This window comes from Entelurus aequoreus, linkage group LG05 (assembly GCF_033978785.1).
Source record: "Entelurus aequoreus isolate RoL-2023_Sb linkage group LG05, RoL_Eaeq_v1.1, whole genome shotgun sequence".
Taxonomy (NCBI): Eukaryota; Metazoa; Chordata; class Actinopteri; order Syngnathiformes; family Syngnathidae; genus Entelurus; species Entelurus aequoreus.
The window spans coordinates 58,339,266-58,363,193 of NC_084735.1; the positions used below are offsets into that span (position 1 = coordinate 58,339,266).

Genomic DNA, 23,928 nt, shown 5'->3' on the forward strand with positions numbered 1-23,928 from the left:
TTTTTAATTTTGCACTGTTTTAATTTTCTGTATAGCCCTTTGAATTGCATTGCGTACGAATTATGCTTTATAAATGAACTTGCCTTGCCTTGCCTACTTTAACTGCTACATGCAGCATGTCTTGCTTCAATATACTACCAAAGGTCTAAAATATCTACCACCATCTCCCCAAAAAATATATATTTTTTAGCCGCCATGTTTTCAAAGACTTCAAAAGTTCCAGACTTTAGACCAACTCAATCATTGAACTAGATTCCTGTTAGCCGTGCCCATTGACTTTGATGGCTGAGTTTAGTTAAACATTTATAATTTTACTTACAATACATTTTTGACACACTTCATAAAACATATGTATTTCATTCTAATTGTATTAAAAGTGATGACGCATTTAAGAAAGTATTTAAATATCTCCTTATCCATTTAATTCTGTCCCATTTGACCCTCCGTAGCTGCGGACCACAAATAACAAACTTAATACTTTGAACATTTGTAGTTTACAGGACGTAACCTCACTCATAGTTTTGTATCTCAGCAACAGATGATTTCCTTCATGCAGGCATCGCTGAAAACAGTCCTGGTATTATGTCCTTGTCCTGACAATACTTGTTTCCCAAAATAAAGATATTGATCGAACTGTCCATCACACACATTGAGATCAATAAGTAGTGCTTCATGAGTGTCGAGATACACTATCTTCCCTGCCATCAATCTGCTGAGGAGGTGACAAGCATTGAAATGTGCTGCTGTCATCCATCACGCAGACCAGCACACACAACACCAACTGGGAGGAGGCGTATACCGTACTTAGAAACATATCAGTAATGGTTCTGTTGTACGTACCTGGCATTATGATGAAGGACTCCTGTGGCTCCATGGCAACCAAGCACACACTAAGTATGCTGGGAGTATCGGAGGTGGAGATGCCACACATTCGACACATTTCCTTCAGACGGCGACTGAGTGACTGCAGGTTTCTTCTGCTCAACAATATACTCCAGTCTGACACGTCAGGAGAACAAACTGTGATCATTGAAGAACTAACTGTATTTATTTTAATGACAAAAACATTGCTACCTTTCAACTCTCCATGTCCTATCCTGCCCAGCCGTCCAATCACAACCCTCCAAGGAACTGACGTCATCTGAACAAGACCTAAGCACCAATCCCACAGTTTCTGCAGGCCAAGGCGTCGGACCGAACCTTTTTTCCTTCTGGCCCTGAGCAGGGCAACAAAACAACGACACACACAAACGTTGTTTTAGGATTTGCAAAAAAGGCCATCACAGATATATTTTTTTTATTTTTGCTGAACCTGAAAAACTCCAACTGCTGAGAAAGAGTGAGTTTATCACTGCCATTTGTATACATAGGAAATACATTTTTGAAATAGAGTACTGTAAAATATATATTTTTATTATGTGTCATGCACATTAATATGATCATATTTAATAATTGCAATTTAGAAGATTTATTTAATCTAACTTGAACACAAAATACCAACACATACCTGTCCCAGGTTCCTGAATTAGACTCTATAATGGAATATAATCATTTAAATCTTTCGTACTTGTTATATTTTTTTTACATATTTGTTTTACTCTTTATCCCAAATACTCTTCAACTTAATTTTCTTTAATAAAACAATAACAACTAAACATTCAGTTGAAATGTCCACTTTGAAGGTGTTTCTGAGTTTTCACTCAGTCCTGTTACATTAACACATTAACTAACCCCCACTAGTCACATGGTCCACAGGAAGTTGCATCATTCACATCTTCTGCAGCCCAAGAGTAGAACAAATGTAGGTTAACTGATTTATATACACACAATATGACTGGAGGTTCAAATGTCAGCAGTCCTGTTAACTACATTCTGTATTTTTTGTTTTTGTGTTTTGGTATTTTAAAAATATTTCTTTTGGCTCAATGTAATACTTTTATTAGCATAAAACAAAATTTTCATTACCATAAAAACGCACTACTTTTACTTTCTGTCCTGTTACTCAAATATCTTAGGAATCTTTTTGGAAAGGAAATAAAGTTGCATTAGATGGTCCAATACATATTTTAAGTAGTTTAATATCGCTGTATTTCAGCATATGGGTTTATTTGGTTCTGTGATGCAGTTAAGACCTTGAAAAACTTACGTATTGTGAAACATTGAAATTAATTCAAACCATTTAAATCAGCCCTCCCCCCCCAAAAAAACACAATTTCAACATATAATATGCTTTATATTAACTATATTATATTAATCTAACTTTTAAATAAGAAATATTTTATGACAAACAATACAATAAAAGTAAAGTAGTTTTATGAAGTAATGCAATAATTAAGAACAGCATTTATCTTGGAGCGTGGACTTCTACAGTATTTCTTTCCAGCTGCTTCTCCATCAAACACACCATCAGCAGTTCTCCATATTTTCATGGTTAAATGTCTGCCGTTTAGATATTATTTTAACGCCCTTAACTGGCATTATCGACTCATTTTGCTTCAGTATGGTGCAGACTAGCAGTATTTGATGGTTGCTTTATTTAATTCAATGAATATCATCCACTTCTTCTCAATATAGTCCTTAACATACACTGTCTTTCTTCCCATGCTTGGAAAAACAAAGTTATGTCCATCTCGAGCTATAAGCTAATGCTAGTGAATAAGACCGGATTTTTTGGTCAGATCTTATGGGGTTCACTGTGACATTCACTACGCCAACTCGTGGTGGGGAGGCTTGTAACATGAATTTTTGCTCGGAACCTAAAGTATATAAAAACGCCACGAGACAGCTCGTATCCTGAAAAACTTCTATGTTGGGACACCTGTATCCAGAGGTACTACTCTAAGTGTATTATCAGGTTTGGAGTTTATTTTGAAAGTTACATGCAAATGACACTGAATTGGTGGAATAGACTTTGACTAATAGCTTGTGCTTCTATACTCATTAAAAAGGTAGTTCAAATTCAATGATGAGGAAAGTCTATTTTTTTAAATATGTTTTAATGATTTGAAATAATTGGATGGTTGTACTTGGTAAGGTTTATTATACCTGTTGGGTACATCTATGCTGATGATGCAGGTCTCCAAAAGTTCTCCATACTGATCAGTGCAAGTGGCGAGGAGCCAGCGCTGGTCGTGGGATAGACAATAACCCACAAACAGCACGTTGTACTTCTGTGATGCCTCCCCAAACGTCTCCCCGAGCTCAGTCTGCTTGTCCTTAACTGGGGCGAGGATGAACGGAGGTGTGTACAGACGCAAACACTCTGGTCTCTGCACAGACGGAGAGGGAGAAGAGCAAAACCTTGAATACATTTTAAAGACATCATCAAGTATAATTTTTACTTTGTCACGCTTGTGTTACACTTTTTCAATCTAGGCAGTATGAGGAAGATACCAGATTAAAGTGCTCCTTTGTTTAAAATTGGAATCAAGACTTTAGTTAGGAGTTATCATGAAGTCAGCCAAGCAAATAATGGAATTAATTTGTGGTAAAAGTCTGAAAGGTAAGACGTTCCTTCTGTTTTGCTTCAGCAAGCACGAGGATGTTGAGATGCAAACACTGTTTAGTTTCAGGGGCAGACTGAACACAGCTTAGGTAAACCCTAGTGTCTGCAAAGATGGAAACTAACACCTTATATTTTAGGCTGTAAGAAGAGCAGCAATGTTGATTTACAGTATTTGCCAGTACATTCTTATTATTATTAGGACGTTTAAGTAGATGTTCCAATATACATTTTTGGCCTCCGATCCCGAGCTGATATTTTGGAATTAGATTTTATCTGATTTCGAGTCACGATCCAATCATAGAACTGTAAATGCTTTATAGCAAGTAACTAAAGTAAACACAGTAACACATGTTTATTGAACATAAATTATTACATTTAGAATTTGATAATATTGATGTAAATCAGATGATGTATTACATTTGCGGTATTGAAAGCTACAAACAGTTTTTTTTTTAACAAAATAAAGTGTTTAGTGCACAATAACTAAACAAAAGCAAATACTACTATTGGCTGTCATTTAAATATTTTGGCTTTTGCCCTCAAACATTTCCTGTATCCAGAGACCTACTCCCTCAATTTGTAAACCATAACAAAAATGACCCCAACAATATTTTGTAATTATAAGAACAAGAACAAATTTAAAAAAAAAACGATCGTAAAACCTTTGACAGCTTCTTTCATCTTCTCGCTTGTTTTTTTTTTTTTAGTGATGTCACTTTATCTGCATTTCGCTGTCCCTGCCCACATGCACACACAGGCCACGTCGCAGGAAGCACAAGCTATATCACCATCAGGTGGACTGCTCTCATGTGCCTATTGGAGCAGTCTAGCGCTTATTTTACACAATAAACGAATCATCAAAGCAACAAAATACAAATAAATGCTTTTTTCCAAATTAATTAGTTGATTAACTCGAATAATTATTGGAGCCCAAATGGGACACAGTTGTGTTAAAGATCGGCTAGGCTCGACAGCTTATCAACCGATCAGTTAAAAAAGGTAAATATCAGCCCTGATTCGATCCCATGAATTGATATTATTAGGGCAGCACGGTGCGACAGGGGTTGGTGCTTGTGCCTCACAATACAAAAGTCCTGGGTTTGATCCCCGGGCTTGGGGTCTTTCTGTGTGGAGTTTGCATGTTCTCCCCGTAACTGTGTGGGTTCCCTCCGAGTACACTGGCTTCCTTCCACCTCCAAAGACATGCACCTGGGGATAGGTTGATTGGCAACACTAAATTGGCCCTAGCGTGTGAATGTGAGTGTGAATTTTGTCTGTCTATCTGTGTTGGCCTTGCGATGAGGTGGCGACTTGTCCAGGGTGTACCCTGCCCTCCGACCGAATGCAGCTGAGATAGGCTCCAGCACCCCCGTGACCCCGATAGGGACAAGCGGTAGAAAATAGATGGGTGGATGGAATAGATATTAATGATGTGGACAAAAACACAACATAAACACTACAAGAGGTCATGCGACATAAAAAGAAAAACATTAAAAAAAAGAAAGACTATTAAAAAAGTATCTTTTTACCTCTGAGCTTTTAAGTGCTGTGTTAATAGCGAGGCCCGGGCCAAAGCCCGTTAAGGACTTGACTTTTGTGGAAGTGGGCAATGGGCGCCTGCACTGAGCAAAGACGGAGAAGGCTAAAGACTTGAGGTGCTGAACGTAGATATGGCGCTCTTCACCTCGTACAGGCTGAAGCAGGTACTGGCAGGGGACAATCTTTAAAAAAAAGAACAATTAAAATGTCATAAAGTGCATTTTTTAAAACAATGTGGTAGTACATGTTTGGAAAAAATGGCTTTGACCTTATAGTAGGCGTGGGTAAAATGTCAGTGTGGCAATATATTGGAATACTTTTTCTAACCATGTCTTTTTTATTTATTTATTTATTTGTATTTTTATAGAGGTTTATTTGAAATAGGGACAGATACAAAAACATAGACATCTGAAACAGTTATCCAATGTATGCATCATAGTGTTTGTAGCCAAAGCTAATTTACAACACTTGTCCCCAACAACAACAACAACACAGATCCAACATCATTAAAATAAATTATGTCTTGTTTCATGTCATGTTTTGGACTGAATGTAACCCCACGACATCTTCTCTGCTCTACTTTGCTGTGCAGGTTGGTGAGCAAGGCAAATACGCAAAAACAGTCTAAGAGAAGCAACATAGAGGGTCTGCGTACTGCGGCGGTGGGGTCATGAAACTTTTAGCTGAGTGATAGATTTTTTTCTGTAATCTTTGTTTATATTTAATTGCAGATGTACAATTATATTTACATTTTCACTTACAAATTAAAATATCCTTACATACACATTAGCATGAATCCAACACACTGTAGTAAACACACAAATGTGCGTTAACAAGAGATTTGCTCTATAACTACTGTAGTTGCAGCACGTGTGGCAAAAGAACACGTCATCGGGAAGTTGCTCACCTGTAAAAAAATTGAATTTCGGATATGTGCAGGAAGCAACTGAAGCATCTCAAGGTAGCAGCGTAACAAACCAAGCGTCCACACACTGGAGTGGGCTGGCGCTGTTCCCAGCCCGCCTTCAGACTCCTCGTAGCTAAAGGGATCCACGATGTAAACAACAATGGCAGGCGGATACGTGATGGCGTGAGATTCGCCATCTGTGGGCACACCGATCTGGTCCCGTTCCAAAGTGCTGTGGGCATCACAGAAATCTCTTTAACTGTACAATTTTATACTATACAACCTTCTTGAATACATTAAGCTTGTTGGGGTTGATGCATACCTTTCTGGGGGCTCTGTGGGGGCATGGCTGTGGCTGTTGGGGTTGTCCCCTGAGGTACTCATATTCTGGGTTCCCGCCTGCTGTCCCAGCTGCCCACTTTGGGGGCCACCTACCTGGCTTTGATTGCCCATGCTGGCAAAGGGGGCAAAAGAAGTGGCCTTGGCAGACTGCATGGCGCTGCCAGGCTGCCCAGATGACGTCACCAGGCTGTTGGATGACACACAGCCACTGTTGCTGTTGGAGACCTGCATCGCATCCTGCTGGCCAACAGAGATGGAGGCGGATCCTGTCGGCTGCGTGGAGGACGACTGGTTGGACAACGACGAGTGAGGGGGCTGCGTTAGGAGGGAACTGTCTAAAGCTTGTGATGCGAGGTATGGAGCTAAAAAGACAAAGATGGATATTAATGTTACACCTGCTTATAAAAAGGATGAAAGCTACTCCACTTATTCTTTCAGCACATTTTCAATTTGTCAAAGCTCTCTCACAAACCTTTCAGCAATAACTCCACAGTGTGTAAAAATGTCAGACCAGAGAGCAAAGCCAGAAATTGAGCAACAGCAACAGCCGCGGAAGAAAAGGCAGCAGATGGGTGATACTCACCAAGGTTGTGGCGGCACACCTGTGCATAGAGCTTCAGTTTAGAGAAGGCGTCATTATTGCCGCTGGCAGATTTGAAGAACCAATCACTGACTGGCTGGTCCACAACACCTTTGGCTCCACTGCCACCCACCAGGACTATGCCGTCAGGGTAGCCTTTGGAAATGGGCCGATGCTTTCCCAGTCGACACGACTGTACAACAGTAGAGATACAAAAGTATAGATATAGGCAACAGATATGATGATCCACAGAACAACATGCCTGCCAAGCTCAGAACAAAATCAGTTTAAGTCTAAGTCAAGAAAGCACTTACAGTGCAAACTACAATGTAAGCTGCTTCAACAAGCTGAAAACTAAATGTATGTACAGGTGAAAAGTGATAATAATCTTAGGGGTGCATCGATAAATATTATTAATATTATGCCGATATGCACCAATAATACGGTAAATTTAAAAATAGCACTGATTTTAAAAAAAAAGAAAGAATGCTCCAATGAGGTCAGATTACCGTACTATTCTGTAGGTGGGTTAGGGTGACCAAACCAAGCAATCTTTTTCTCCTACTTACACTGTCATAAACCTCATTGTGAAAAAAACATGGCGCCAATCACGGTGAACTTCTTCACTGATTCAGAAGAATCTGATTATTTCAATAAAATGAGCTGAGAGATTAATGTCTATAACAACTTAGAACAATATCCAAGGTACTTTTACAGCAATTTCAAGTAAATTTGTAACATTTAAACAGAATATTCAGTCTGTGTGATTGCAAAAACAGTAAGGGTGTAACGGTATCAAAATCTCACGGTACAAAATTATTGTGTGTATGTCAAAAAAGGGCGCCCAAGGTGCTTACTGGACATAACCTGGAGATGCAGAATAACCAACAACGCAGTCCTAGAGAGAGATTCCCAGCATGTTCTCACTTCTAAGGCAGCAACGTCTCTGCTGGCTTGGCCACGTCCGGCGGATGGACGATGGTCGAATGCCAAAAGACATCTTTTAAGGGGAATTGGCATCTGGCAAGAGACCCACTGGCCGTCCCCAACTACGTTACAAGATCTAAGGTCCTTTGACATCAGTCCTGCTACCTGGGAAGCTACAGCTCAGGAACCCTTTACAGTGCTCTCTCTAATCATCATAACAGTATCTAATAGATGAAGTTGAAATGAGATAATTTTGAGAGTGTACAGTATGATGATTCATATCATATCATCAGTGCCAACACCTCCTACCTCATAGACAGCTGTGAGGTCTCTGAAGAGGCTCTTGGCACCACTGAGCAGAGCTTTGTTATCAGGACACACCACCAAATACCCGACGTCCCGCTGGGAACCAAAGGGATCCAGCAAAAGTTTCTCCCAGTGTGGAAGACCGAAGGGAGACAGTACCACAAAGTCGTACTCGTAGCCCACCAGGAAGGTGGGGATGGGCAGAGGCTCAGGGGACTCATCTGTGCCTGTGAGCAGGAAGCAAGTGTAACAATTGAGTAGCTTCCTTGCTCTCTTTAATCCCTGCAGTGCATCAGACTGGTTAAGGTCACAAATCTCTTTTCTGCAAATGCATTTTAAGGTCACTACTGCAAAGTACACCATTGGAGTACTTCATTCACTTAGTATCTGCTGGACATTATGAAAACAGTAATACAAAACACTAGAATAATTATTGCTACTAAACTTGACAGGAGTTACCATATGAGCCCCGTCCTGCCATCTTGTGAAACTGCTGCCAGGTGAGTGGACCTTGAACGCCCCACGACCGCACTGTCCTTTTTTTCTGGATAGCATCTTGGAGAACAGGCTGAAGAGACGTTAACACTCGGAGCACGTCCTGAGAGCACAGCGCACTCACGTCCACTGCTGTAAAATTATAACAACATAGAGAAAAGAAAATCACAATAATTTTTCATTTAAGTGCTGCTTGATGCAACATGATGAATGTAAAAGAGTTATTCAACTAAATCTATGTATAGGATTTTATAATGAAAATAAAGTTAACCAACTCAGTTAAAATGTACACATAAGTGGTGTTTTCACTCAGTCTTGTTACCAGAACACATTACACCCTCAAGTCACATGGTCTACAGGAATTTGCTTAAGGAACAAAAGTTTGTTTAATATTCCATTAAATTTACATGATGACTGGGGGTTCAAATCCAAGCACAGAGTCCTGTGACCTACATTATTATTTTCAATACGGCGACGGGACGGCGTGGCGAAGTTGGTAGAGTGGCTGTGCCAGCAATCGGAGTGTTGCTGGTTACTGGGGTTCAATTCCCACCTTCTACCTTCCTAGTCACGTCCGTTGTGTCCTTGGGCAAGACACTTCACCCTTTGCCTCTGATGGCTGCTGGTTAGCGCCTTGCATGGCAGCTCCCGCCATCAGTGTGTGAATGTGTGTGTGAATGGGTAAATGTGGAAATACTGTCAAAGCGCTTTGAGTACCTTGAAGGTAGAAAAGCGCTATACAAGTACAACCCATTTATCATTTATTTATAATACATATGTTTTATTATCACTGTAATTTGTAACCTTGTAATTAGCATAAATATTGTGTGGTTCTATTTCATGTATGTGATTATTCTATGTTAAAAAAAAAACAGTACCAGTCCAGTCATTTAAATGAGTCATTAGTTTAGTAATCTTGTACACATTTCCTGAGATGGACCAATACACATCATGTTAAAATTCATGCTTTAGTGGTGTTCCTGTGTTTTCATTCAGTCCTGTTACCATAACACTACAACCCATTATTTATATTTAAATGTTTACATTTGTTTTGTATTTGTATTACATTTGTGTATACATATATATATATATATATATATATATATGTATGTATATATATATATATATATATATATATATATATATATATATATATATATATATATATATATATATATATATATATATATATATATATATATATATATATACATATATATATATATATATATATATATATATATATATATATATACATACATATATATATATATATATATATATATATATATATATATATATATATATACTGCGATGAGGTGGCGACTTGTCCAGGGTGTACCCCGCCTTCCGCCCGAATGCAGCTGAGATAGGCTCCAGCAACCCCCCGCGACCCCGAAAGGGACAAGCGGTAGAAAATGGATGGATGGATGGATATATATATATATATATATATATATATGTATATATATATATATATATATATATATATATATACTTTCATACATATATACATACATACGAATATATATATATATATATATATATATATATGTGTATGTATATAGTATAAAATGTGATAAAATATATGTACATGTACGACGTTAATTTCAAAGGTGGCGTTTTACTTCAAATACTCAGTGCCATGCCATGTTTAGTTTTTGTCTTGTTATTGTCAAAAGTGTTGTATTTCTGCGTTTGTATGTGCGTGGGTGTGAATGTGTGAATGTTTTCTTCTCTTCTTCTATTATTGTTGTTTGTTTTGTTTTGTACAGCACGTTTTGCTTCCCACTTGCCTGTGCATGAAAAGTACTATATAAATAAAGTTAGATTTTATTTGATCTGATAATTACGTCGGTCAGCTGGAACAACAAATACAGGTAGCAATTTGGTTCGTCCAGAACCTTCACGGTGCACATGGAGCAACCTAATTAGGAACCTGTACCAAAAAATATCGGTACTCGGTATACATCCCTAGCAAACATGTGTTTAAGAAATACAAAGAGTATCAAGGTAATACTTAAATGGGAAATATTAAATGTTAAAAAAAGTATACCAAACAAACTTTTAACGAACTGATCACAGCAAACTTGTGCATTCTTCGACTCTGCTCCCTTGGACTGGATCGCATGCTACTTTTCGTAAAATCCTGCAATCTTCCGCCTTTTTTGATAACCTCCTGAGGAACTCTGAAGAAACGTCTATCTTTTTTAGCGATTTGAACAGTGCCTACAGCCACAAACAACACAAGTATAGGGCATTTTTTCTCTGAGAAAGGCCAACAGGCATATTTAATGGGCGGGAAGTGAGCCAGACGTTACGTCAGCAAAATCCAAGAAATGGAAATGACAATGTTGGGGATTCAACGTTATGACAATTTCATATCACGGGTTATCATCATCATATCGCAGTGTTGTTGAATGTGTTCAAAAAGTACTTACACAAACACATAAATCTTTTGACCAAGGTATTTTTTCAAATTACTAAAATAAATACACACTGTTTCTGCATGTTTTGTTTAAGTTATGCTTCACAGATAGTGTTTCAGTCTTAGTATTTTATCTGTTTTAATGGCTAAGCTTTGATGGTTTTACATTTTGGTATGTACTGTAGCACTTAAATATTAACATAAATAAAAAGTGTGCAACAAATAAACTCTATGATTACTATTTATTATTTCTGGTGGGTGTTGTGGCGTCCTACACTATTCAAGGTAAAAACACCACCGTCTTGTATTCCTGATCACTCTGTCCTAAGAGAGCACAGTTTGTAGGCTCGATGTAAACATTTCAATATCTTATTTGCTCAAACAGCAATGTGTTTGTATAAGTTTAGATTGAGGTATGTTTTTTCTTAATGGGGAAAACCAATGTCTTTAAAAAAAAAAAATCATGTTAACATTTAAGCTAGCGAGTTGGTGCCAGTCAGTCCGCGAGTTTATCAAATTGTGGTTATCACTCACAGTTTTTCGATAATTTTAATTTAAAACGGTAATACAAACTCTGGAGTTTTACCGCGGTTATCATTAATATTATCGTTACATCACTAATGTATGTATACGGTATGTACTGTATGCTTGTGTGTACAGTCACGATCAAAAGTTTACATACACTTGTAAAGAACATAATGTCATGGCTGTCTTGAGTTTCCAATAATTTCTACAACTCTTATTTTTTTGTGATAGAGTGATTGGAGCACGTACTTGTTGGTCACAAAAAACATTTATGAAGTTTGGTTCTTTTATGAATTTATTATGAGTCTACTGAAAATGTGACCAAATCTGCTGGGTCAAAAGTATACATACAGCAATGTTAATATTTGGTTATATGTCCCTTGGCAAGTTTCACTGCAATAAGGCGCTTCTGGTAGCCATCCAGAAGCTTCTGGCAAGCTTCTGGTTGAGTTTTTTACCACTCCTCTTGACAAAATTGGTGCAGTTCAGCTAAATTTTTTACTTTTCTGACACGGACTTGTTTCTTCAGCATTGTTTAAGTCAGGACTTTGGGAAGGCCATTCTAAGACCTTAATTCTAGCCTGATTTAGCCATTCCTTTACCACTTTTGACATGATTTTGGGGTCATTGTCCTGTTGGAACACCCAACTGCGCCCAAGACCCAACCTCCGGGCTGAAGATTTTAGGTTGTCTTGAAGAATTTGGAGGTAATCCTCCTTTTTCATTGTCCTATTTAAAGCACCAGTTCCATTGGCAGCAACACAGGCCCAGAGTATAATACTACCACCACCATGCTTGACCGTAGGGATGGTGTTCCTGGGATTAAAGGCCTCACCTTTTCTCCTCCAAACATATTGCTTGGTATTGTGGCCAAACAGCTAAATTTTTGTTTCAGAAAGTATTGGAAACTCAAGACAGCCATGACATTAAGTGTATGTAAACTTTTGATCGCGACTGTATATATTCAATAATATGTGTGACTATGACAATTGTGATTAATTGTCTATGAAACGTCTGAGATTGACAAACACACATTTAGAGTAGCTGGAAAAAGCCAGACATTGAAGATAATTTCAAACATTACAACAAGCAAATGGCCCAGAAAATGATGATAAAGTGAACTTTCCGCAATGATCTCTTACCGTTTTGTTTGGACCAGTGGTGCAGACAGGTGCTCTTGACCAGCTCCTCATCCACCTTTCCACCTGACATGTTGTCCATGAACTGCCTGCCGTGCTCCAAGGCCAAGTAGCAGTCACTGTGAAAGTCTCTCTCCTCCACTCGAACACATGCTGGTGCATGGCCAGCCTTCAGTCCGTGAGTCACGACGTCGTCCAGGCCTGAAATTGGTGAGAAAGGGTTGGTGCACTGGTCCTGCAGTAGGAGAATAAGCTCATCCGGGACATGGTCTCTCCTTCCCATGCTGGTTCTGTCGTGCGTGGAAAGCCGCAGCTCCTCAAAGCGCTTTTCTGCCTCGCGGCTGATGTCCGTCCCGCGGCCAATGATATCCAGCTCGTCCTCCAGAAAGAGGCCCGAGCCGTTGCCGTAGCGCCGGTTGACCACGGCACTGAAGCCGCAGCTGCAGGGTTCCTGCACTTCACTTACGGGGTCGCTGAGGTACACGCCCACATCCGCTCCTTTGATGTTCATGTTACATACGCAGATGCAGCAGCTGTCAAAGTTGCAGTCCTTGAAAAGATTCATCACCGACTCGGACAGAATGAGTGTGACGTAAAGGCTGTGAGCCTCAGGTATGGAAGGAACAGTGGCCGGCTCCACTGAGTTGAGCGGCCTGCAGGTAGAGGGGGTGGAGGCTGGCGAGTACAGGTCCGAATTCTCGTACTTGAGCGAGCCCTGGACGCTGGAAGGGCCTCGAGGTGTGCGTGGAGTCCGTGGAGTTCGTGGGGTGGGGGCTGAAAAACGCGGGGTGGCGGGCGAAGGCAGGATGCCTGTTCCGCTGTTACTTGGTGGAGCGCTGTTGGACAAGAAGGGGGTGTGAGTTTGAGGGGTGTAGGCTTGGCTGTAGTCCTGGTCCATGGTGCTGGACACACTTGGGATGTTGCTGAATGAAGAAAGAAAGACAACATTGGATGTATGAATGCATGCTAGAATCAATTTTACAATATACAAAACCTAAAACCAGTGAAGTTGGCACCTTGTGTAAATCGTAAATAAAAACAGAATACAATGATTTGCAAATCCTTTTAAACTTATATTCTCAATTGAATAGACTGCAAAGACAAGATATTTAATGTTGAAACTGAGAAATGTAATTTTTTTTGTGCAAAGAATCATTAACTTAGAATTTAACGGCAGCAACACATTGCAAAAAAGTTGGCACAGGGGCATTTTTACCACTGTGTTACATGGCCTTTCCTTTTAACAACACTCAGTAAACGTTTGGGAACTGAGGAGACCAATTTTTTAAGCTTTTTAGGTGGAATTATTTCCCATTCTTAAGTTGTTCAACAGTCCGGGGTCGCCGTTGTGGTATTTTAGGCTTCATATCGCGCCACACATTTTCAATGGGAGACAGGTCTGGACTACAGGCAGGCCAGTCTAGTACCTGCACTATTTTACTACAACGCCACGCTGTTGTAACACGTGCAGAATGTGGCTTGGCATTGTCTTGTTGAAATAAGCAGGGGCGTCCATTAAAAAGACATTGCTTGGATGGCAACGTATGTTGCTCCAAAACCTGTGTGTACCTTTCAGCATTAATGGTGCCTTTACAGATATGTAAGTTACCTATGCCTTGGCCTTTAATACACCCCCATACCATCACAGATGCTGGCTTTTGAACTTTGGGCCTATAACAGTCCAGATGGTTCTTCTCTTCTTTGGTCCGGAGGACACGACGTCCACAGTTTCCAAAAGCAATTTGAAATGTGGACTCGTCAGACCACAGAACACTTTTCCACTTTGCATCAGTCCATCTTAGATGAGCTCGGGCCCAGCGAAGCCGGCGGCGTTTATGGGTGTTGTTGATAAATGGCTTTCGCTTTGCATAGTAGAGTTTTAACTTGCACTTACAGATGTAGCGACAAACTGTCGTTACTGACAGTGGTTTTCTGAAGTGTTCCTGAGCCCATGTGGTGATATCATTTACACACTGATATTGTTTTTTGATGCAGTACCACCTGAGGAATCGAATGTCACGGGCATTCAATGTTGGTTTTCGGCCTATCTCCAGATTCTCTGAACCTTTTGATGATATAACGGACCGTAGATGGTGAAATCCCTAAATTCCTTGCAATAGCTCATTGAGAAATGTTCTTAAACTGTTCGACAATTTGCTCACGCATTTGTTCACAAAGTGGTGACCCTCGCCCCATCCTTGTTTGTGAATGACTGAGCATTTCATGGAAGCTGCTTTTATACCCAATCATGGCACCCACCTGTTCCTAATTAGCCTGATCACCTGTGGGATGTTCCAAATAAGTGTTTTCTCAGTCTTTTTTGCCACTTGTGCCAGCTTTCTTGAAACATGTTGCAGGCATCAAATTCCAAACGAGCTAATATTTGCGAAAAATAACAGAGATTACCAGTTCGAACGTTATGTATCTTGTCTTTGCAGTGTATTCAATTGAATATAGGCTGAAAAGGATTTGCAAAACATTGTATTCTGTTTTAATTTACGAATTTACACAAAGTGCCAACTTCACTGGTTTTGGGTTTTGTATTATAGTGGGAAAAAAAAGAAATAGGGCTGGGTATGACTGCCGATATGTCAATGCAAAATATAATATTGAGATATAAATGTAAAATGTATCTTCAAATACAAGTTGTATATATGTACACTAGTTGACAGTAATAATTACAGAGGGGGAAAATGATCAATTCCTCAATGCATCACAATTTCGGTTCTAAATCAAAAGACAAATGTCCAAATATATATTATTTATGTATGTTAAATAAAATAATAAAGACAGTTCTAAAATGCATATTTAGTGCGGGCACACACACACACACACAGGAAGATGAAGAAAAGGATAAGATATGCTAGCCACTATGCTAAGCTAGCTTGAATTTGAAGTAGTGAAATAATAAATGCTTTGTACACTTTAAAAAAGTTTAACTGAAGCTGTTTTACAGCAGAGAATAACTAGTTGAGAGGAGGATAGTAGCAAGTATATTAATACTTCAGTACAAATAATAATATATGCACTGTGTGTTAACACTGTCAGCCATAGTAATGAATGAGTAGATAGATGACGCGTCTGTGAGTCAATAGTGACTGGGAGCAAAGTGTCTAACCTTCTGTGGTTCTAGAAGGCACAGCAATTAAAACATACATACCAAAGACTATAAAAATGGGACCCATTACCTCCCTGCTTGGCACTCAGCATCAAGGGTTGGAATTGGGGGTTAAATCACCAAAATGATTCCCGGGCGAGGCCACCGCTGCTGCCCACTGCTCCCCTCACCTCCCAGGGGGTGATCAAGGGTGATGGGTCAAATGCAGAGAATAATTTCGCCACACCTAGTGTGTGTGTGACAATCATTGGCACTTTAACTTTAATATAAGGATACCTGCTAGCCAAGTAAGGGCATTTATTACATCATTTTAGGAGGCAGATACAGTTCTTTAGTCTATCTCGTCTTCCATACATGTGCATATATACATATACATAAAAAAAATCAAAATGTTATATATATATATATATATATATATATATATATATATATATATATATATATATATATATATATATATATATATATATATATATATATATATATATATATTTAAAAAAAAAATATATATATAAATCACTATTAGAGGTAAAACACAGCACAACTAGTCAAGCAAAATAAATCTCCAGAGCATGTAGAATGCAAAAAATAAACAAAAATCAAGCATAACAAAAAGTTCAGTTCAATAGGTGTCCTGCATCATGTATTGCGACAATCACTTTGGTTGCGTCAGTTGCAACAAGTGACGTTAGAGTCTCAGTTTATGGCAAACAAAAATTCAAGCGCCATAATGCTCATTGTTGCATGCCAAAAAGGTTAAATAAGTGTTGCAGAGGAACAGAAAAAGAAGATTGCAGGAGGAAAAAAAATGTTCTAGGTCCCTTGGCGATGATAGTGAAAAAATAGTCAGCTAAATAAACAAAATAAGAGGATTGGATGTACTTACAACCCTATCATGGAGAGGATAATCATATTACAGTATTTAGAAAGTATTAGCCCACAATTCATGTTTTGTTTGTACACAGCCAGCTTGACAGTGTATGTACTGTATTTGTACGTATGTTGTATGTATCATGATCAATATTAAAGGGACTCACTTGATGGACAGTTGTTCGTTTCGTCAAGCTATCCGGGGAAGCTTTTTTAAGTTGACTCTGGGTAAGCACGCCATTTATGTCGAAATAACATGGCTCCAAGTTCCACATTCACACCGTAAAGTCACACCGACCTCACTCTAACAAGTCTGCCATGATTAGAACACACTCGCGTTTGTTTCCGGAAGTAAGAACGCACATTTGTTGCTGGAAGTCGGAAGTACGTTGCTATGGAAACGGAAATAAATGTGCCAAGGAAACCAATTCCACAATGCATAAATGACCAAAATACGGTAAATATTGTACAAATTACATATTGTTATGAAAGGGTCTGTTACTACATTATATATTTACTTGCAGTGTGTATATAAAACGTTGATGGAGGGTTTTGAAGTTGTTTGAGGGCTTTAGAGGTACTAACATTAGCCACAGCTTCCAAGTGTTTTTTAATCATCTTTAAATTCCGGCTTACCAAAAAAGACATTTGGGTTCTTGTCTCTCATAATGATTGTGAACGATAAGCAAAATTCCAAAAAAAGAGCAGTTCCCCTTTAAGGGCAAAGCAAACAAATGCAGATTAGAAAGTTACACAGACGTACTAATTTCTAGAAAAAAGCAATTAACATTCCACCACGCTATGTGGCATTTCTAAAAATGCTGTGCAGTTTGGGATGAGAGAACGATCCAAGTGATCTTGAAATAGGGAAGAATGGGGTTGGGGGATGCGGGTGTCAGCTTAAGTTACAAAGATGCTCGACTGGCTTAATGAGTCAACATGAGCGCTAACTTGATGATGTCTGCGTTGTAGCCCGATGAAAAAGACGTCAGTTCACGTCTAATGACTGGGATGTGCATCATTTTGCTGAGATGTGAACAATACAGATAAAGTGGAACCTCAATTGACAAACTTAATTTGTTCTTGAAAAAGCGTTTGTGAATCAAAAAGTTTGTATAGTGAAGCAAATTTCTCCATAAGAAACAATGTGTACATGAATAATAGGTTCCAGCCTCGACAAAAGTTCATATTGTAGTGAATATTTGTACATTTTGAACACATTATAGAAAGCTATCCAAAACTGTGTAACAAACATAACTAGGTGGTGAAGGATCAACTTTAACTTCAATACAAATTAAAAGAAAAAGTCAAAACTACAACAACAAGCTGTTGTATGCCAACATGCGCACACACTCAGAAGTCACTATGGTGCCCTTGCAAACAAAATCACAAAAATTCTTAACTTTGACAACCATATTGCTACAATAATAAACATTTAAAAAAAATAAATCCATCCACATTAACATAGCTGATGAGAAGCAGCAGACCGAGGTGGAACGAGAGGAGAGATAGTGTCTTTTCCTCTGCTGTGATATAAGTCTGCTCTGGCAAAAGACATAATAATTCAAACTTGATGTGGTTACCGTAAATTCTGGACTAAAAGCCGCTACTTTTTTCCTACATTTTTGAACCCTGGACATTTTTTTTTTTTGCTGACGCCGATAATAAAATAGTTTAAAAATTTTTTTAAAAAAGCAAATACAATGAGAAGATGTTTTATTGTTTGTGCTATGGCGCCATCTTTTGGATGTGTTAACTAACTGCAAGTGCTGCAGTGTCCTTCCATTTACCGGTTTTTGATTGATTGATTGAAACTTTTATTAGTAGATTGCACAGTACAGTACATTTTCCTTACAATTGACCACTAAATGGTAACACCCGAATAAGTTTTTCAACTTGTTTAAGTCGGGGTCCACGTAAATCAATTGATATATACTATCAGCATAATACAGTCATCCCACAAGTTAATCATCAGAGTATATACATTGAATTATTTACATTATGTACAATATTTACAATCCGGGGGGTGGGATGAGGAGGGTTTAGTTGATATCAGCACTTCAGTCATCAACAATCGCATCATCAGAGAAATGGACATTGAAACAGTGTAGGTCTGACTTGGTAGGATATGTACAGTGAGCGGAGTACATAGTGAGTTCAGAAAGCATAAGAACAAGTATATACATTTGATTATTTACATTTGGTTATTTACAATCCGGGGAGGTGGGATGTGGAAGGGGGAGGGTGTTAGTCTAGGGTTGAGGTTGACTGGAGGTGTTGTTTTAGTAGGTTTTGAAGGAGGATAGAGATGCCCTTTCTTTTACACCTGTTGGGAGTGCATTCCATATTGATGTGGCATAGAAGGAGAATGAGTTAAGACCTTTGTTAGATCGGAATCTGGGTTTAACGTGGTTAGTGGAGCTCCCCCTGGTGTTGTGGTTATGGCAGTCATTTACGTTAAGGAAGTAGTTTGACATGTACTTCGGTATCAGGGAGGTGTAGAGGATTTTATAGACTAGGCTCAGTGCAAGTTGTTTTACTCTGTCCTCCACCCTGAGCCAGCCCACTTTGGAGAAGTAGTGCTTTTAACCAGAAGTAGGGTGCCGTTCAGTCTTCTAGCCATTTTTACTCGTATAGATTCTTCATTCATAACTCCAAGCAACGTTTGTAAGTTTTACAGTATAACTAAAACTGTTTATACTTACTAAACTGTCCCATATAGTGTCTGTATGAGTGTTTTCATGCATATTTGTATGTACTATCGTAAAGTAATGACGCTAGCGTCGTTAGCCTTAACTAATATGCTAACACATTTACGACTGTCTGTTAGTATTATTAACTTATTGCGGCATTCTTTTTGTATTGTTTCAGTTTTTCAAATTCCTCAGTAAACTCACCAAGACGTCACCGGGGAGTTATTGAGTCTGTTTAGCTGATTGGGAACTGGCTTCCGCAGCCAGCGGGTCCATAACGATTACGTCTATTTTGTTTGATCAGCCGTTTTACTGCCATTTTACAGACACCGTTTTGGAAACAATTAAGGTATGTAAATAAACATTTGCAGAACCTTTCTGTGTAAATAACTGATTTCGCAACATATTAAAGTACCTGCGGTTTATAATCTGGTGCAGCTAATGGAAAAAAAATGTTTTCCCTAAAATTTAGTGATTGCGGCTAATATACCGGTGCACTCCATAGTCCGGAATTTCACTGTCCTCTTACAAAGAACCTATCAAACTGTAGCTGTGAATAGCTGCATAAAACAGTGTAGCGTACAAGAGTATTTTTATTCATTATCAGTGCCTCAAGTGTGGGTTTGCATATACTAAACAACATGCAAAAGGTCTATTTTGAAATCAAACAAATGTAAACCAGTTCTAAAGAAAAGTAACTCTTTCTCCACAAACAAATCGTATTTTGGAAACAATGTAAGTAAAAGACCTTAAACAATGAATCATACAGCTTTATCTTAAAAAAAAGACAGTTATATACTTCCAACGTCTATAGATAATTACAGTATATGAATTTGTTAAAACTACAAAGCTCATCAAATACAACACATTTGAGGTCAATTGAACAGAAACGATTAGCCAGCAGATCTACTCTCAAGTTTAGTGACTTTTGCTTTCTTTTCTCTAAAATAGTAACATAAAACAGCATCATACCTGTCCTTATTGAGGATGGTCATGACAGGCATGGGATTGAGCATCTCCCTGCCCATGGTCCAACTTGGTCGGTAGATGAAATCCTCTGGTAGTTTAACAGGTGGCAGACATTGGCTGGGGAGGGATTTCAATGGCGCAAACATGGAGCAGCCCACAAATGCCTGGCACAGCTCAGGCTTGTACACGAATGAATAGTCCTGTAAAATACAAAATATCTTGTATGACTGATTCAAAAAACAACCCTAAAAACTGCAGGTTTCCTGATCCGATATAGATATCAGGTTGCATGTAAAATGTCTGATATAATACATTACTGACACATACAAAGTTTCCGAGGCAGCATCGTTTTAGAAAGTATCCAGTAACAAATGTGCCCGCATCATTCAACTTACTGTGTCATGACGTAATTCCATGCATTATTATGGCAACTAGGTGTCAACAAAAACACAATTACCACTCCACTTCAACTTACAGACACCATAAGTCTGTCAGGGTTAGTGTTTTTCATACCTACTATTGTTCTCTGTCTGAGTAATTTTACTTTATCAAACCTTTTCTAACATTCCACACTACAAAATAATACAAGTATGTATGATTAATGCTGATCTCTTAATACTCAAGGTTACAATATCGGTATTGTATTCAAACTAAAAAAGTTGTATCAGTACACCACTAATAAAAACACAAATGTTATAATCAAAAAGCCTTAAAGTGATACAATTTGCATGTAAAAGCCTAAAAACTTGTCAATGCCAACACAAGAAGAAGCCTAAAAGCATTTCAACCATTTCCTGTGAATAATTACTCAAACTATTATTGTAATATTAGGTCAAATTAAGGTTGTATGGTGTACCGGTACTAATAAAGTACTGTGGCACTAATGCAATACAAAGGGCTATACCGCCTTTAAAAAATAACGGGACTTTTTTTTTTTCATGGAAATGATGGCGTGCCGTGGTGACATTGCTGGTAAAATAAGTCGAGGCACTTCCTCCCACCTCCAAAAACAAGCACCTGGGGATAGGTTGATTGGCAGCACTAAATTGGCTCTAGTGTGTGAATGTGAGTGTGAATGTTGTCTGACTATCTGTGTTCGCCCTGCGATTAACTTGTCCAGGGTGTGCCCCGCCTTCCGCCTGAATGCAGCTGAGATAGGCTCCAGCAGCCCCCGCGACCCCAAAAAGGGACAAGCGGTAGAAAATGGATGGATGGATGGCATGTGAATCAACACACACAAGCGGGAATGGTGTGGAGACAGACGAGGGAGAATGGACGTATTTTTGTTCTAAAACGATAAAGGTTAACTTATTTATACTGAAGGAATGCTCTGCTAGCGATGCTTTAAAACATAGCTACCTAGCAGCAAATGTCCCTCCACAGTGTTTTAGCTACTTCTAAATCACGAGTCCTCGCCTTAATGGCAACAAATAAACTACATCACTGCAGGACAAGGAATAACTAAACATGCTTCACTACCAGAGCTGGCCCAAGCCTCCATGGGCTAATTAGCTAATTGTTATTATCTAATGTTTACATTCGACCAAGAGCCCACAGTCCAAAGTTAAATTCCGTGTGTGTTAAACATACCTGCCCAATAAAGGTGATTCTAATTCTGATTTGGATTGATTATTTTTGGTAACAAAAACTTGCAACAGCAATGTGCAAAACTAATTTGTAGTGCAAGAAAACAATTAAGTGCAACAATAAAATCACTCAGATATATACATACAAAAGTAACAAAGTAACAAACAATTGTACAAAAACAAACAGAAAACAGAAAATACCAAGCAAACATTGAAATAATATTAATGAACAGAGTTACCAGAAACTAGGTAACAAAAATGGTTTGAAAACAAAGTTAAAGAACTAGGTCAGAGGTGTCCAAACTTTTTGACTCCAGGGTCATATTGGGCTAAAATGTTTTGCCAAGGGCCAAAAGTGAACTGCATGCAAAGTAACAACACGCACACGCACGCACACACACACACACACACACACACACACACACACACACACACACACACACACACACACACACACACACACGCACGCACGCACGCACACGCACACACACACACACACACACACACACACACACACACACACACACACACACACACACACACACACACACACACACACACACACACACACACACACACAGACACACACACACACATATATACAGTATAGCCTAGCTTTTATACATATATATATTGTAAGGCTGTCAAACGATTAAAATATTTAATCGCGATTAATCGCAGTCTGTTCATCGTTAATTCAAAATTAATCACGATACCGCAGATGGATATAATTTTTCATCATTAATAAATGTACCTGAAACAGATCATTTTCAAGTTTAAATACCATTACTGGACAATTAGTTTGCTTTAATGAAATGTGTTTTACACATTATCCTTTTTAAAACAGCTCAACACAAAAACAACATAAACAAGCTTTTAAAAACAATAAAAAAAATGACCTGCAGTGCTTTGGTGTCCTGCCATTTTTTGTATTTTGTAGGAATACAGAATTTGTATTCCTGCTGTAGGAGCACTTGCATTCAGAGGAGGAGATACAACACTTCCATTTTTAGATATCAGTTCAAGGCATAGATAACACAAAATGTTGATTGTTAGGATCATGCTTTGATCGTCAAAGATGTTTGGTAATGTATAATGTGATATTTATACCTGAATAAATGTTTCAGATATTCCGTTACTAAAACAGCCTTCTTTAATGTCCTGAATATCGCTAAAAATTTGTTCCATTTTGTCCACCACCGACGCCAAGATCATTTTTCAAGCGTTCGTTACGTCTCGATTACTTTAACTTATTTTTTTCGGGTGTCCCTATGTCTAGTATTAAAGATTACATCCATCCATCCATTCTCTACCGCTTGTCCCTTTTGGGGTCGCTGTAGCCTATCTCAGCTGCATTCAGGTGGTAGGCGGGGTACACCCTGGACAAGTCGCCACCTCATCGCAGGGCCAACACAGATATACAGACAACATTCACACTCACATTCACACACTAGGGCCAATTTAGTGTTGCCAATCAACCTATCCACAGGTGCATGTCTTTTGAGGTGGGAGGAAGCCGGAGTACCCGGGGGGAACCCACGCAGTCACGGGGGGAACATGCAAACTCCACACAGAAAGATCCCGAGCGTAGGATCGAACCCAGGACCTTCGTATTGTGAGGCAGACGCACTAACCCCTCTTCCACCGTGCTGAGGGGTTAGCAGTTGGTTTTGTATCAACTGTAAAAGATTACAGTTGGTACAAAAATGCGGCTGCTAGACTTTGACAAGAACAAGAAAGTTTGATCATATTACGCCTATACTGGTTCACCCGGACTGGCTTCCTGTGCACTTAAGATGTGACTTTAAGGTTTTACTACTTACGTATAAAATACTCTACAGTTTGGCTCCAGCCTATCTTGCTGATTGTAGTGTACCATATGTCCTGGCCAGAAATCTGCGTTCTAAGAACTCCGGCTTATTAGTGATTCCCAGAGCCCAAAAAAGGCTGCGGGCTACAGAGCGTTTTCTATCTGGACTCCAGTACTCTGGAATGCCAT

General features: G+C 38.9%; 1 protein-coding gene across 2 annotated transcripts in view; it reads right to left on the reverse strand.

The window, feature by feature from the left end:
* med13a (mediator complex subunit 13a) overlaps nucleotides 1-23,928 on the reverse strand; it is a 205,552-nt gene that overhangs the window by 14,042 nt on the left and 167,582 nt on the right. Inside the window, exons 15-25 of one of the 2 annotated variants that reach the window (XM_062048448.1) lie at nucleotides 20,347-20,543; nucleotides 12,697-13,616; nucleotides 8,566-8,733; nucleotides 8,110-8,333; nucleotides 6,896-7,066; nucleotides 6,274-6,581; nucleotides 5,952-6,183; nucleotides 5,035-5,226; nucleotides 3,046-3,269; nucleotides 1,075-1,217; nucleotides 841-999 (exon numbers count right to left, since the gene is read on the reverse strand). In XM_062048448.1, coding sequence (XP_061904432.1) covers nucleotides 841-999; nucleotides 1,075-1,217; nucleotides 3,046-3,269; nucleotides 5,035-5,226; nucleotides 5,952-6,183; nucleotides 6,274-6,581; nucleotides 6,896-7,066; nucleotides 8,110-8,333; nucleotides 8,566-8,733; nucleotides 12,697-13,616; nucleotides 20,347-20,543 — 2,938 coding nt within the window. Of the gene's footprint in view, nucleotides 1-840; nucleotides 1,000-1,074; nucleotides 1,218-3,045; nucleotides 3,270-5,034; nucleotides 5,227-5,951; nucleotides 6,184-6,273; nucleotides 6,656-6,876; nucleotides 7,067-8,109; nucleotides 8,334-8,565; nucleotides 8,734-12,696; nucleotides 13,617-20,346; nucleotides 20,544-23,928 lie in introns of both variants that reach the window. The other variant, XM_062048447.1, reaches the window with a different exon arrangement.